Genomic DNA, 16566 nt, shown 5'->3' on the forward strand with positions numbered 1-16566 from the left:
TTTATTAAAATGGTATACGAGAAATAAAAATCAAAAAAGAAAAGTGACACTTGGTCTGTAAATATGTATTTTATGCAATAATCATGTTTAAACAGAACAATCAAAGCAATGTTAAATCACTCGCTGTCACATTTCATAAACAAAAACGTTATCAAATATAACATCACACAGAGTTGGCGGTGAAAGACTTAGAGCTGATGTAGATGGCAGGTGCTTCTAAAGAATGAGAAGACCTGTTCTGTTTAAAGTTCTATGTGCTTCGTGTAAATATGATGATTTGTTTATAAAGAATCAAAGATTGCTTAGGGACATGTATCCGATCATATTGTTGGACACATTTAAGATATTTTGTTATTTCGGCTTTAGCTGGCTGTATGCACTAAGATGGCCTCTCTTTATCGATCACATGTAGAAACCCTTACTGGAAGGCAGATCAGCATACCTGGGAACTTCCAGGCTCCGGCTGCTGGGGGGAGAATGGCATATAGGGGGTATAAGGCATATCTGGGGGGCAGAGTGGCAAGCCTGGGGGCAGATGTGCATATAAAATGTCTGGCAAATAAAAGGAAAAAAAACAAACAAGAAGTGCATTCTTCTCTTCTTAATATTTGCTAGTAAAACTTTTTTTTTCCTATAGGGTAGTTTTATATTCAAGCTTTTTCTTTTTTCCAAAATGAATATTAAAATTTGGGGGGGGGGGTCGTCTTATAATGCATTTTAAGGAACGTTTCCATTTTATATGCCAATAAACTATCTGTGCCTGCTCTTGTATCACATGACAAATGCTCCCTGCAATAATCATGAATGAAACATACTATACTATCTACAACTATATAGTTATTATTTCTGTGAAAGGTTTGCAGAGGGGCGCTCAGCTGTTCCTGGCCCCAGGGCCAAAAAGTGCCAGCCCTGTTAGTCTCCAACATAATTTATTCTGCAATACTCATTCTCACTGTAGCAAAGAGCCCTAAGCAAACTTTGACACTCCTAGTGTGTACTCCAACTCCCAGCATCCCCAGCCGTGTACAGATGCTGGGAGTTGGAGTCCATGTTGGCAGAGGACTCCTAGCCCTGCCCCTCGTAGCTGGTTTGCTGCGATAAGCTATGTTATATGTCTCGGGAGGATGAGTGCAGAGCTGCTGATGCTCATCACTTTCAGGCAGAGAAAGAGGCAGCAGTCACTGCAGGCTGGGCTGTGGCAGATCCCTGTGCCGTCCGGACAGGCTGCACTCTGCCGGCTCTCTGATCCACCCACACGCGTGATGTGAATGGCTTCCTGGAGAGGACATCCCCACAGAAGCTCCATGAGCAGCAGGCTTAGTTTCTTTGAGGTAACTGCCGATTTCTATTTATTCTTTGCAAAGCATCACACTGAGCCATTCCTATGAAGGACTAATTACTAAGAAATGACTTTTGGGGCATTATATCTGCATGTATTAAAGTCGGTATGTAATTATTCTAGCAGTGTTTGCAGTGGAAGAAGAGTTAATCTTGGCAAGTTACTTTGAAAGCAGCAGTGGTAATGCCAGGCTGGTGTAAGTTGGCACAGGTAGCAGTTTATGGACCCCTTAATATGCCTCCCCCATGGCTGACTATTAGGATGGCAGGAGATAAGTTATGGGTCTGGTAGTGTTCATCAGACTGATGTCTACATAGTATACCAATGACAAGTCCATGCCAGTAATGGGACCCATCTGCTAAACAAGCGATGGGCATAAATATACAAACACTAAATGAAACCTTACATGGGTTTATATGTCCCATTAGAAACAATGTAATGGTATAGTAAATACGCACCCACACGTTCACCTGACTTCCCCTTCCATCCCCTGACTGGGACTCCAAGCTACTGCTCATCCTTGTTATGGTGCCAACTTCATTCTCTGGTGTCCAGATCGAGGTGACCTGGCAAGATTATTTCTTGGAAAATCACAGCTATTTTTAAGTAGCGCAGATGGTATTAGTGGATTTTATATATTCTTACCACTGTTCAGCTGACTTTTTCTCACACGCTTACTTCTTTGTTAATTAGGGCATCTGGGATGGGTTTAGCAGCATTTTTCATTACATTAAAGACTCTTGTGTGCTTTTAGTAACAATCCCATAAAAACATGTAACATGGGGTTAAAGCAAATATTTTGGTTTATTTCCCAGCAGTTGGCAGAATTTCATAATACACCATATATCCACCTTTTTTAACAAGCCCTATCACATTATGATAAGTGAAGCATATAATAACTTGCTTACTTGGTTCCATGTACCGTAATAGTAAGGAATATCTATCCCTTGGGACCAAGCATTAAATATGTCAGTACTCAGTTTTTCAGGCGTCTTGATCTAATTTGTTTCCCCTTTCTATAACTTGAAGATATGGTATATCTGCCCCAAGAACAATGTTTGGCAATACAATACCCATTGTTACTTGTTTAAAGAGAATCTGATAAAAGGTGTGCAGCAGCTGCAGACTTATATGTTCCTGGATGATAGTGGCCATACCACCGTACCCACATTATTTTCAATCTACAAACGTTTGTTAATATTGGTCTGCCTTAATTTCATGTTTTCATCTATACTACTTTTCCATGATTAGCTTTGCATACTTAGTGTCATTCAGTTACACAACAGTAACAAGTTCCTGAGTGGTTTAGTCCATGAATTTACTGCTGATATTTTGGGGGCATCTTCCATACAACTTCAGGAAAAGGATAAGAAGGGATCTGAACTCTGGTGGTACTGTTCACCAGGGTCACACAAGGTTCCTTTCAGAGGCTGCTTTAGAAGTAACTGCAGCTAAAGGACAGCAGTGGCTTTCCCGAGTCTACTTTCCAGACTTAGATGTGGGACAGCTAGACTCAAAAAGTGGAAGGGAAACACTTGAGTTGGGTCAAACCCCTACCTCTTATTGATCGGATTGGATCGGAGCTCAAACATCTGACTCATACTATCAGGCTCATAGGACATCAGTGATAAGGTAGGAAAGCTATTCCTACACAACACTTTGAGTAATTAAAACAGGTGATCTTGAGGAGGTATGTGAGCATGAATGTGTATGTATGTATGTATGTATGTATGTATGTGTGTGTGAAAGTGTTTGAATATACAAGCATAATGTGTGTTTGTGTGTGAACATAAATGTGTATGTGTAAGTGTTTGTGTGTGAACATGTATGTGTAAGTGGTGTGAGGTAGAGTGTGTGTTAAAAGAAGTGTGTGTTAGTGAGTATGAGTAAGTGTATGTGTATGCATGTGTATGTGTGTTAGCATGTGTCAATTTGTGTAAGTGTTTTTTACGTATGTGTTCCAAAATGTACGTGGCAAGGGGCAAAAAAGTCACGGACAAGCTGTTTGGGGGCAGTGATGGCACATGCAGAGTGTTTGGTGGTTAGGATGGCACTGATAAGCTACTTGAGGGCAAATGTGGCGCTCACAAGCTGTTTGGAGGCAAAGGTAGCACTGTGGGGCATGTTGCTTGGTAAAGTTGGGTGTCTCTGGAGCAATTTTCTGTGGTTTTTAGTTACGCCCTGTTACCATGTTAGGACATACATAAATTCCGAACTGTTCATGGTACTAAATTTGCCAAAACCAGGTGTATATTTTATACCATGCACATAAGATTTTTTTGTTTCCAAAAAAATGTTTTTTATGATTGTCCTTTGAAATTACTGTAAATACACAGTTTTGCGTTTAACCCCTTCTGTACCGATGACGTACCTGGTACTTCCTGGTTGGTTGTCGCCCACAGACCGGGACGTACCAGGTACGTCATCGAAGATGTGCGATCCAGCTATGGATGCAGGGATCGTGAGGGGCGGCTGCTACTGACCGCTGGGTGTCCCCAGCGATCTGTAGCGGGACTTCCCCCTTAATTCCGTGCACGTGATTGCTTTGAAGCGAATCGCGAGCACGGAATTAATATATTTAAATAAAACTGCGGTCTTCAAGGGAAGACGCCGTACAAGAACGCCGGTCCTGAAGGGGTTAAAAGTGAGTGGAATTGCTTGAAGCCCTATACACCTCCGGCCGTCAGAGCCACAATGATGTAGCTTGTCATGTCTAATGTGAAATAACATATAAGACTAGGCATGGGTGTCACAGTTAGTCCTTAAATGGACCCAGCAACCATCATGTGCACTTTAATGCATATAATAGTTAAGTAGTCCCTATGAATTTATATGGTGTCTCCCCCCCCTCACCCCCCATTGTACATGGGGGGAAAATTAATGGCCACATAGTTTACTTACCACTAGCCAGCCCCGGGGTTGGGATTCTTTACCTGCCACTAGCAGTCATCCTTTTACCATGGAGGAGAGCTCTGTTGCAGCATAAGGTTCGTTTTTTTTGGGGGGGGGGGGGGTTATACCTTTTAAAGGACGCATTTTAAATGACTCAAAAGGAATTTAGAATGCATTCTTCTTTGGTGAAGCTAACTGGAACATTAAACTATCCTTTTAAGGGTCATGGTCTTGCTTGTGCTTCAGGATTTATTTACTTAACATGCAGTCAGGAATTAGCAAGGCTATGCAGATGCATACAGTCATCTCCTATATATATTGTTCTTTAAAAAAAACCTGCTTAGACTACTTTTTAAGAGACCCATCCTTCATTCCTCAACAAGGTGGTGCATTGATTTTTCAGCATTTCTACTGAATGGCACTTTGCTTTGCAAAGCAATAGCGGACTGAGGAATGTCTGATTACACCAAGCCATATGAAAGCTTCATTCTATTGCTGGGGGAGGTTTAGAATGCTTTAAGCAAGAAATGTTTTATTATGCATCTACTAATCTTATTGCATAAACTTTGCTAGAAATCTTTAGCATTGACCCTCTAGTCGGTGGTAGAGGGGGGGGGAGTGAAGCAGTAGGAGCTGACTGGGTCACCTGGGGGTGACTTTGCAGGCAGTGGTGATATTTTGCGTGACTTTCTATCCTCACTGCCTCCATAGCCACCCATAGTTTGGTGTCCCATCAGGGTGACTAAGAGCGAACCCACGAACATTTGTTAGGTGTGAGTGTATCATTGTGTCCTCCAACCCTAAAAGTCACAAAACTGTGTGTGTCTGATTATAATGTTGCTCTTTGCGTGTTTGAAAGGCACATAATTGTTATGACTTACCATAGAATATGCATATTTATTTTCAGATAAACAGAATTAAAAAGGTGGCTTTAGGAAAAATGGAGGGATTCTTATAAATAGTGTTTTGTTAGGTCTATGAAGTTTTTACTGTGTGATAAGAATTTGGGGTCAATATATAAGGACATGATGGAATGGTTATCTTGTGAGAAAATGGCAAAAATGCCATTTTCGGATGTTTTATAATGATCTAATTAGCTGTTGAAGTGGGCCTGTGTTTTGGCTTTGGAAGCAAAAATGTACAATTCACAGATTTTAGTTGAAAGCATTGCTAATCTTCCTCAAAGTTTAATTATTGTAGGGTTTATAGGCCATTTGCAATAATGGTGAGTATTATTATCCAGTGATGCCACCTATGTGGTATGATCATCTCTGATTTAATGCTCAAAGGGATTCTATAATAAGACCATAACTTTTGCCTTTAGTGGCTTTGAAAACAATTCTGTTAATGACATTTTGGGGTTTTTCTCCCTTCACTGGGGGTTTGCAGGCGAGTTGAAACATATCGACTGGCCAACTCCACTATTGTGTGTTATACCGGTGAACCTCAGAAAGTTTTATTTTGCAGGAAACACAACACTGGCTCTGAAATATGCATATATTCAAGAAAACTGCACTGCATTATCTGCGCAATAGGCAGAGTCAACTCATCCCTTCATGCAGGAGAAGGGTATTGAGAGGGGGTCTTTAATTATTAGGTACTGTGCCCTGTAGCTGCCCCCTGCCCTGCCTTTTAATGGATAATGGGCCAGATGAGGAGGTCTTCTGATCTCCTTGACTGGCCAGGGAGGTGTACAATAAGTGGAGGTCCATCATGGCTTCCACGTGGAATCTTCAGGTAAAGTGTGGCCATTGGAATTGTTGGGGGACGGTGTACACTGTAGATGAAATGTTTGGCCTGCAGGCTTTATGTAGTTTTGAATTTTGGTCCAACTCTCATATAAAAACATGTGACTTTTCCAGCCGTCCCCACCATTCATGATAACTTTTCTAAACATAGTAGATCGAGAACTAGTACAGCATCATGTGTGCATATTTAGGTGGTATGTCCCCAGCTACTAAGGGCAAAAACACATCTGTTGTAACTTAATTTAGACACACCCTTTAATCTACATCCTAGTGTTTGCTGTGTGCGAGGATATACAAGAATATAATGGGCTCAGATGGAAAAATGTACGTTGAAATCCACGATAAGCCATTGAACCCTCAGTGTGATTTTTATATCTTGGTGACTCAGCTGCTCCACGTGCAATTTGAAATGATTAGTTGTTGGTGTGTTGCAGTAAAGGTTAAATATTTGCCTTTGGCATCAGATTCACAAAACTCACAAATCCCAGTGGACTATCACTAAATTCCGTGGATTTGCTCAAACAACTGGTGCCTCTGAATCCGCTTCACAGACATTTACAGATTTGGGGTCTATAATTCCAAAAATAGTTTTTTATACTTATAAGGGGACAGCGTGTACCGTTAACAAGGGTTAGATCCGGCAACCATATGGCTCATTTTAACCATACACGTTTATAGAAAATGGTTCAAGCCGTGATTCTAATCTAGCCCAGCAGCATGCATTTTCTATAATTTAGACAGGAAGTTTCTATGTATGACCAAGGAAAACCAAGGAAGTAATAAGGAGCAAGAAGTGTGAGAAGCAAGAGGAGCGAGGGAAGGGTGAAAACCCTGACAGTACCCCCCCTTAACAATCCCTCCCCCATGGGAGAGGAGCAGGTTTAAGAGGGTACTTAGAGTGGAATCCCTTGCGGAGATCAGAGATGTGCACATCGGTGCAGGGAACCCAGGAACGCACCTCAGGTCAATAACCCTTCCAGTGGACAAAGTACTGGAACAACCCGGAACAAACGAGAATCTAGGATGTATGTAATCTCTTGTATTCCTCATGGTTGTCAACTGTAACAGGACGAGGAGGAACCGTGGTGAAACGGTTGCACACCAGAGGCTTCAACAGGGAGACGTGGAACACGTTGGAAATACGCATATTAGAAGGGAGGTGAAGCGGGTAAGCAACCGGATTTACCCGCCAAACCATGAGAAAAGCCGGCCACAAGTGACTCATTATTCCATCCTACCTCCGCTGCTAGGGTACAGAGCTCAATATAGTACTCAGCCACAGATCTAGTACCCTATCGGATAGACATCAGCAGTTTAGCAGCAGAGGAGGCCAAAGATTTGTTTGAAGGAGGTAAAAAACTCTGAATAGCTGTGGACGATAGGTTTACCGGTCTCCCACAATGGGTTGGCCCAGGCTGAGGCTTTGTCCGACAGCAGCGGAATTATGAAACCGACCTTACTTCTGTCGTTCAGGAAGACTCGAGGAACCACTTTCACAAATATGCTAACCTGGTTCAGGAAACCACGACACTGGTTTGAGCCCATAGCGCTGGGGAAGCGGGGCAGACCCAGTGAGGCCCTGGGTGGCTAGCGGTTCAGATGCAGCGGGTACTTCTGCGAGTAGGGAAAAGAAAAAATGTCGGTGCGCTAAGCTAGTCTCAGGCTCAAATAATACAAATGTATAATATGAGGCCTACCAAACAGTGTGAGCATGCTGCAAATACAGTGTGTTGGCTGTACTTCTGCGAGTACCAGAGCAGAAGCTGCAATGGACACTGGGGAGGTTCCAGGTGCGCCGTCCGGTTCAAAAGGGTCTGTATGGCCAGAACCACATGATTGATTTTCTGATCCTGGCTAATTAGCAGGAAACCTAGGAAATAATAAGGAGCTAATTTCACAGCTGAGATGTGGCTGAGTGTGAGAAACAAGACGAGCGGGGGAAGGGTGAAAACCCTGACAGTCTGCTGGTGTGGGTGTGTGTGTGTGAGTGTGAATGTGAATGAATGTTCGTGCTATCATTTGTAGGTCGAGCACCACAGCTTGTTGGACCAAGAAAATCCAGCCGTCCAAATCATTGAAGTTGGACAGCATTGAATTACAGTACATGCTGTTCTAAGTAGAAAACCGCTCCGTGAAGTAGGTTCTAAAGGAATCTTATGTTCATCTACACTCTAGGAAAGATGCCCTCGCCTTATGTCCAATGATAACACTTCTGTGCAGACAGGAGTACCTCCTGGCAGTACCCTGTAGCAATTATTGTATTACTGCAATCAGATCATATTGTAATGCAGAATATGGAAAGAAAACTGCTGACAGGATAAGATTTCATATTTCTTTGCCAGTTCGGAAGTAAGACACGCAGGCCAGGATATTTTCTTTCCTTTTCAGGTCCATGTCGGTGGATTAATTTTCGTTTCGTAGTGGAATTCATTTACTTGCTAATCCATTTTCTTGCTATATAATGTAGCATTTCCATGAGAACAAAATCACACAACATTTACACCGGTGCTGGTTATGTGCCACCGTGTTTAATATCTGAAAAATGAGAATGTACTTTAACTTGGCAACCATTCTCTGCAATACTATGCCAATGTTCTTAGAAAATGGATAACTCTGGCTTATACAGAGTTAACTGTTATCTTACCCCAACCCCCCAAGTAAAATAATAATAATAAAAAAACCATAACTGTTTTTACCCCTTCTGTAGCATATGTGTGTTGTGTGTTTATGTATTACTAGTAGGAAAATCACAATTTAGTGATTTTCTGCAAGCCACCTATGCTGTGCTGCAGTTCCTCGTGATATGCCTTGTTAGGCTCTGTATTGGGTTTATGACTCATTGGCTTGCACGGTGTTAGTGTGAGTATGAAATCTATTTCATAATGTAATAATGTGATTATAATTTTTATTTCAGGTGGAAATTCGAGACTATAAAACAAAGAAACAGTTGTGTTTTCTGGACAAGGTAGGTGGAGATTATCAATGGAACACTTGGATACTCAGTCATAATGTTATATTTATATATTGAAAGAGCTGGCTTGGTGATGCTCATTATCAGCGCCTTGCGAAGGGTTATGTGCAACATCCTGGGTCCTCATGGTAGCAATGCTCAGGGGCCTCCACCTCCATAAATGTACCTTTCTGCGTGAGTTTGTGGCTCTTTGGGTATGGTTGGCATGCCCCTACCCAGGGTACCCACGCTCTCCTGTGTCCGTCCATGTCCCCCAACTTGGAATCCTGAAATGCTGGAGGTTTGCAAAGGGACAGCTTGCACCGGAGAACACGCAAGCTATCTCCATGTCCGTGAGATAAATATATTTAAACAAATGAAAGAAAAAGCTGTTTGTGTTTTTTTATGTGGATTGGATTAGTGGAGCCGAAATTCTAGTAGGTGGTTCTATTTCAATTACGGTAATTGCCTTTGTGTTTAATGGTGTTTGGAAGTACGTTTTGACTCTTTTCCAAATTAATATTTCCCTTCACTTGTTCACATTTTGTTGTTGAGTACACAAACAGAAGATTCTCATTTTAGAATGCACTTTCAGTATTGTGTGTTGGTGATATGTTGAAAACTTTAAATAAAAAATGTTAATAATAGGCCTTTGCTTTACCTCACCCTGATATTCTAAATTCTGTATTTTTCTTGTTTTCAATGATTAATCATTTATTTTCTCATTTAGGTAGAACCCCATGTAACGATTAATGATATAAAGTTGATGTTTCATAAATGTTGTAAGTATTGAATTTTTGTGTCCATTGTAATTAATGACAAATATTTGTTTTTCAAACTAATAATTGTTATATTAATTACTTCTCCTGAAAACTCTCCTGTGCCAGATTATCATGTCTATCTTAATTTTTTTTGTAAGTGGCATTTCCACATTATTTTGGCTGTAGCTGAAGCGTATATCATTATATGTAATCACTGATCCAAATTTATAGCAGTTGCTAGCTGTTCCAATCCCAGGATATGGATAAAACATGCATGTCAGGTAGATGATTGTGTAATAGTGTACACTTGGACAAGAGATTTAGCATCTTTTTACAGAGATGGTATGTTAGTAATTAAGAGACTTATGTATTCGGATTCATATGAATTGCAAATTTACCGAATTTTGGTAAATTTGGCAATTCCTATGAGGTCAGGCCCCCCACGAATCTGATGAAAATAAAGCAAAAAGCTCAGAATTTTCACCTGAAATCCGTGGGTCCACATTCACTCACATTGTCTCACTCTCTTGCACACTTGCATTCTCGTTCACTCTCTCTTACGCTCTCTGAATGTTTGCCTACCTTCTCTGCCGACCACTTCCGCTTCTGCCAACCACTTCCACCTCCGCATCTTCTTCCATATATTCTTCATCTTTTTTCCGCTGAAAACGTAAGTGGGCGGCAGAGAAGGTAGGGAAACGGTTAGAAAGCGCAAGAGAGAGAACAAGAATGAGAGTGTAAGTAAAAGTGAATGAGAGTGAATGTGGACACTGGGCAACAAAATTCCCGAATTAAAAATGCCCCCCCCACTTTTATGGCCGAACCCATTGGCCAGGGAACAAAATGTGCAAATGGGCCAAAAACAAACCGAAAAATTAGCCCGATCAATTTTGGCTCATTTGCACATGTCTAATAATTAATTTAATTAATAATTCTTGCTGAATAGTGCCCATGTTTACCTATTGAGATGCAGTTACACAAACTATATCTGGGTGCAGGTATCGCTAGTTTTGGTTTTGTTCTACAGCATTTGCTCCATGCATGACGATGATCTTCTTGAGAACGTAAACTTTTTTTAATTAAAATGTGATTAAAATGTTTTTAACTACAGAACCACCTGCAACCCTCCAATGTTTTAATCCTTTCTTAAAACAGGAGAAACAGAAATTTTGCTAAATACTTTATTATGTTTTCTTTAGATCCTCAGTGGTATCCAGCAAGACAATCAATACGGCTGGACCCTAGTATGTATGCAGTTTTAACATCAATTATAAAGTATAATTAAAACCTTAATTACAAGACCTGCAGTAGGTATCCTTATCAATACTGTAAAACTGGCAAAGCAGTATGAGCACAAGCCACGAGGACGCACCATTTACATTCATTCTACCATTCTAGGTTCTCCCAACACAATGTTCTTTTCAAACTTATATCTAGATCTAATATTTTATTCAGTTTGGTTACTAAGAAGTGATAAACGACATGTGAAACTGTGAACGTGGGACAACATGAGATACAAAATCAGTCTACCCCATCTTAGGAGACATTACCCCAAATGCAATAAAACAACAATAGGTTTAATGTGTATTGTACAGCCTTATTTACTGTAATGATATATCTACAGAATGTCAGCATGTTTTACGCAGCGCAGACAATGTATCTTTTTGAATAATTGATAGAATGTACAGTTTGTTGAAGCTTAAATTCTATAAAACATTTATATCAGAGCTGATATGATATGTGTAGCGGATCACACCAGCTTTTAGTGAATGAATCTCAAATGTTTCATAGAATCAGAAATTTTACATTTTTTTACCTGTTGGTATGAATCTCTGGAAACTTTTCTGCTTTAGGGTTCAATGATATTTTTATTTTATGTTTTCTTGTAGAGGGTAGATCTTTAAAGGACGAAGAAATGTTACAAGAACTTCCGGTTGGCACCACTGCAGTCTTATATTTTAAAGATCTTGGCCCTCACGTTGGATGGACTATGGTAACTGATTCCTGATGAATATTTTTTTTTATTAACCAAATTAAACATTTTGAGAATTATGAAAGGGTGCGTTGCAAGTTCTAAAGCATTAGATCATTTTACTACATTTTCAATGAATGGAACCAACATTCCCAGATTCTCCTTTTCTGGGAAGATTCGGGTGACTATATTCGACTGGTGGTAATACAGCATCTCTTTATACATTGATACATAGTGTAAGTAAAAAAGAAGTTCTGAGATTCTACAGGTCATTCTTTAGCTGTTGTAAACCAGAATGACCTCTAGCTGGCTAAGAAACCTAGAAATGATAACCACGGCATCTGGAAAACAGACTGCTGGCTATACCCTGTACCTGGTATTCTAAACAAAGAACCCATTATCTTTGTTGCATTCCATTTTTGTGTATAGCTTGTGGTGCTGCGCGGTTATCTGCATTTTGTCCAGAAATCACGTAATCTTTAATGAAGCAGGCGTTAATGAGTTTGAACCATATTTGACCAATGGTCACTACTATCGTTTTTTTCTTTGAATTAGTTGGTGGTGCCTTAAAAATGACTAGTCTTTAGTAATTCAAATGTTTTAATTCGCAACAATCTTTAATGTAACATTCTTTTTTTCAGATATTTCTTACAGAATACACAGGTCCACTTTTTGTATACTTTCTTTTTTACTTCCGCATGCCTTTTTTCTACGGATTGGCCAAAGCCTTCACATCAAGTCCACATTCAGTAGTTCAGTAAGTTTTATACATAATCCTAATCGACTAACTCCTGTAGAAAATATATGGTTTCGTAAAGTTTTTTAAAAGATTTTTTTGTTCTTTTCTCCCCATAGTTTGGCATGCTGCTGCCATTCTTTCCACTATATCAAAAAGCTCATTGAGACAATATTTGTTCATCGTTTTTCCTATGGGACCATGCCACTAAGAAGCATCATTAAGGTAATGTACCATTACCATCACTTCATGAGAATATACATTTTATAAAATAAAGCCTCTCTATCCTTAAGATGTTTCATGGTCTAGTCATTGAGGTATGAGATATGTTAGGCTTTAAACATAATACTTGTATTTCTGTTCAGTGATCCTGAATGTTGATTAATTTACTTCCACCTTAGTTAGAAAGCCTTGAAGTTGGGTGTCAGCATATATGTCAACTTCTAATGTAAAGAAACAGTATAACAGCATGTAAATAGTCTAAGAAATCAGAAGCCTCTTGACCTCTGGGCTCCTCCACTCCAAGTGTTTTAATGCTGGGCCGTAGAATAGTTTTTCTTAGTGCTTGGGAATTTATCATTCAACTCAGAAAACATCTGTTTTCATATTTTATGCAACCTTTTGTGAGAGCGACACTAGTCCTTGCTCCGTGGCAGAAACGTTGAGTGCTGTTCAAGTAGATTTCCTCGAAAAAAACAAACAAAACATAGACCTCGCAGATATGCAGATACTTCAACATAGAACTTTGCCTGGCACACTTACTTCACGTACAGTATTTGAATGAAGGTGAGAAGCAAATCTGTACGCAGACGAACAATACTGGAGATATAAAAGAACAATATTATAACCTTTATAACACATTCATCAGAATGTTGCTGCTTATTTGGTATACCTTATAAAAACATACCTTTTCATTGTAAATAGAGGCAAAGGTGAATTAAGGGTTATATAATTCTAACTCATAAATAAAAGTTTCCCTCTCTCATGTAGTATCGAGAACTTTAATAAAAAAATGCTTAACAAATTCATGAGAAGTTTTCATCTCCAGTTTGTGCTCCAATAATGCCCGTTAAGAAGGATCTCTAGTGTAAAGCTATACAACTAGATGTTACTTTTGTACTTTTTTTATTTTAGAACTGTGTCTATTATTGGGGATTTGCAGCGTGGCTTGCATATTACATCAATCATCCCTTGTATACACCACCTTGTAAGTCTGACCAACACATGTTTTCTATTGTTTTCTGCATTTCCCATACTGTAACTTTGTGCATATGTCCTCATCTTTTTTTTTTGTTCCCTTTTAACTACAGCTTTTGGAAAGAAGCAGGTTGGCTTGTCCATGATCATGTTTTTGGTACGTGACATGAGTGAGTATAAATGTGGATTTATCAGATTAAACTGTTACACATCTATTTTTTAAAGTTTTGATATATGAAATATGTTGATTGTTTTGTAAAGGTTTAGGTTTGCAAGATTCATTTCTGTCTGCAAAATATAGGGCTATTGTATATTGTTGTTGATAAATTGTAGGGAACAGCCTTCTTAGAAATGCATATTTTCAGTATAAAAGTAAATCTTTTTGAGCTTTCCACTCTTATTCTTTCCCCGTTAACACTCTTCTTTTCTTGTTTCTTTTTTCTCTTGTTACAGATGTGTGAAACGGGTAACTTCTCCATCCATGTCGCGCTCAATAATTTGAGACCAGATGGTACATACTTTTCATTTGCTGTCCACACTAAGAGAAAACCTTTTGATTTCACATTTAACCATTATAGTTTTACCTCTGTGGAATGGCGATAGCACGGAACCTGACCTGTGTGATGCATTGATATCGTACTAGTTATTTTTTTAACAAGCCGACCACAACCTATCAATTCTTGCTTTTGTTTCACATGAGAAGTTTTACCAGCAGGGATATAAATGAGACAAATTCTATTAAATGAATAAAGAAATATTTCTGATAAGGTTTTGGATATTAAGCACTACATGTAATGATGTTTCTAATGCTGCATTTAGTTCTGAAAGTGTTACTAAACACTACTTTATTTCTAGATGTAAAGACTTGTTTATATAGCTCCAGTACAGTCCGGTAGAGTATAAATAATAGTATAGTTTAACTATAATATTAAATTGGAAGTCCATTTCCTTAAGTGAATACTAGCCTGGCATAGCTTAGCATGCAGTAAACTCAATTATTCTCTAAGACGTTGAGTGGCTAGTCGACTTAAGGGTTAGCTTGCCTGACCCGACTCGATTGACCCTGTGTACCAACATTCACAAAGCAACTTGTGTATTGGGTAATAGCTGCTTGAGCATAGATGTGAGTGCACGCCACTTAACATTTTGCGAGTTGCAGACAAGGACATTTAAGTTGAATGAAAACTTTTATGCCCTCACCGGTAACTTGCAAAACTTCATAATAAAAATGATCTTCTTCCTCAAAGAAGGAAATATGGGGTTCACGTGGAACCCTAGATGGCAAAGGGAGGCCCATTTTGTAGTCTCAACAACCCCTGCAGTCGAGTGTAGGCTTCTGGGTGCTAATGTGTGTTGTCTATAATGAATATGGGAGCTGGACTTTTGTTGAACTTCTGCAAACTCACATTTTCTTCCCACTACAGTGCATTTGTTTACTTAATAAAAACATCCTAGGAATATTAACCTAGTTAAAAGTACTCCTTCACACCATTGTGACGATGATGGCTTGCAATACCTGCAGATAATAAACCGCTTCATTCTGAGGATCACACAATAAATGAAAGTTCACATTTTCCTTTGCATTTGTGTTTAGACTTCTACAGTATATCAAGTTTTTATACTCAGTTAATCTCCCTTTACCACTCAGGTTCGAAGACACGGAGATTCCCTTTCCCAACAAGGAATCCCTTTACCTGGCTTTTTATCTTTGTTTCGTGCCCCAACTATACATATGAGGTATACCATTCATCCTATCTAGCATTGTGGAATCAATAATTCCTAACAAAATCAATCAGACGGGACATGGTGGGTTTACAGATATCTTGTTGGCTGTAGGGATAGGTAAACCTTTTCTAAAATGTCTTTATGGGAAATATGATTTAGCAGCAGAATGATTTGGATGCTGCATTAGGGAGATTAAAATATTACATATTTTCAGACATTGGGCATTTAATTTTCATACAATTTTACTTAATAATAAACTTGACCAAAAGCATTAATAATTATATTTCATCCTTCCTTACATTCATTTCTTGGTGATTTGGGGCACGTGCTTAACATACCTCTGTGCTTTATATATATTTTTTATAAACTTAACTTTCCAGAAACATGTCATGAGTACATTGTTGAATACTATAGTCTAAGTCTCCTTAGTGTCGCTTAATTTTGTTAGCTTTAGTTATACCTACAGGGTCTAAAGCCAACATGCACCATAAAGCAAGGGTTAGTTTGAGATGGAACAAATACTTACACTATGAAGCTGATCATAATAGATGGCATATTGCATTTTAGGTTGGATGTTGGATCAGTTTCACAGTAATGACCCAATGTGTACCAGGTAAGAATCTTACCAGTAAAATAACGATCCTTGTTAGGTCTCGTGTCCTAATGCCTCCTTACATCTGTGTTTATGTTTTTGTTTCTTGCAGTTGGGGTGTATACCTTAATTAGTTTTATTCAGATGACTATTTGGGCAAAGGATAAACATCACAGATACGTAAAGGATTTCAAGGATTATCCAAAATTCCGAATGGCAATCATCCCGCTTCTTCTGTGAAATTAGTGCCCAACAGTTACAGGGCCGTAAAAGAAGCATTTTGAAATTATTTATATTGATTTTTTTCTGAAGAAAAAGAAAATGTTTCATATTACTTTGTGAAAAAGATCCCAACCTCCTTTATTAAATAAAATTAACTTACTTTGGTATTTGTAGTGCCCCTAAAACAAGGCTAATAACCACCTTACCTGGTGAGTTTGGTCTGCATCAACCTTCATTTTTCCGTCTATAATATTTTTTTTTTAAACGGACATTGAAACGTCTACATTTATAACAGTGGAAAGTCTATTTTTAAATCTCAGTTTAAGTCAGGAGAGCATATATTATTGCCTGGGTCAGTTAAAATTTTCATCCAACAACAACATGTGTGCAAAAGTGATGTGACACATCCGCTGATAACTTTGTGGTGGTCCC

At 39.0% G+C, this 16566-nt stretch overlaps 1 protein-coding gene across 1 annotated transcript; it reads left to right on the forward strand.

Annotated features, from left to right (window-relative positions):
* Positions 1–1195: 1195 nt before the first annotated feature.
* On the forward strand, positions 1196–16234 carry LOC128500830 (very-long-chain enoyl-CoA reductase-like). Its single transcript, XM_053470124.1, has 13 exons — positions 1196–1331; positions 8894–8944; positions 9660–9711; positions 10890–10934; positions 11580–11683; positions 12304–12419; positions 12518–12623; positions 13533–13605; positions 13709–13752; positions 14049–14106; positions 15244–15332; positions 15888–15933; positions 16025–16234. The coding sequence occupies exons 1-13, from the start codon at positions 1269–1271 to the stop codon at positions 16150–16152; spliced, it is 975 nt and encodes a 324-aa protein (XP_053326099.1). The 5' UTR covers positions 1196–1268; the 3' UTR covers positions 16153–16234.
* Positions 16235–16566: the final 332 nt, after the last annotated feature.

This window comes from Spea bombifrons, chromosome 6 (assembly GCF_027358695.1).
Source record: "Spea bombifrons isolate aSpeBom1 chromosome 6, aSpeBom1.2.pri, whole genome shotgun sequence".
In the NCBI taxonomy this organism is placed as follows: domain Eukaryota; kingdom Metazoa; phylum Chordata; class Amphibia; order Anura; family Pelobatidae; genus Spea; species Spea bombifrons.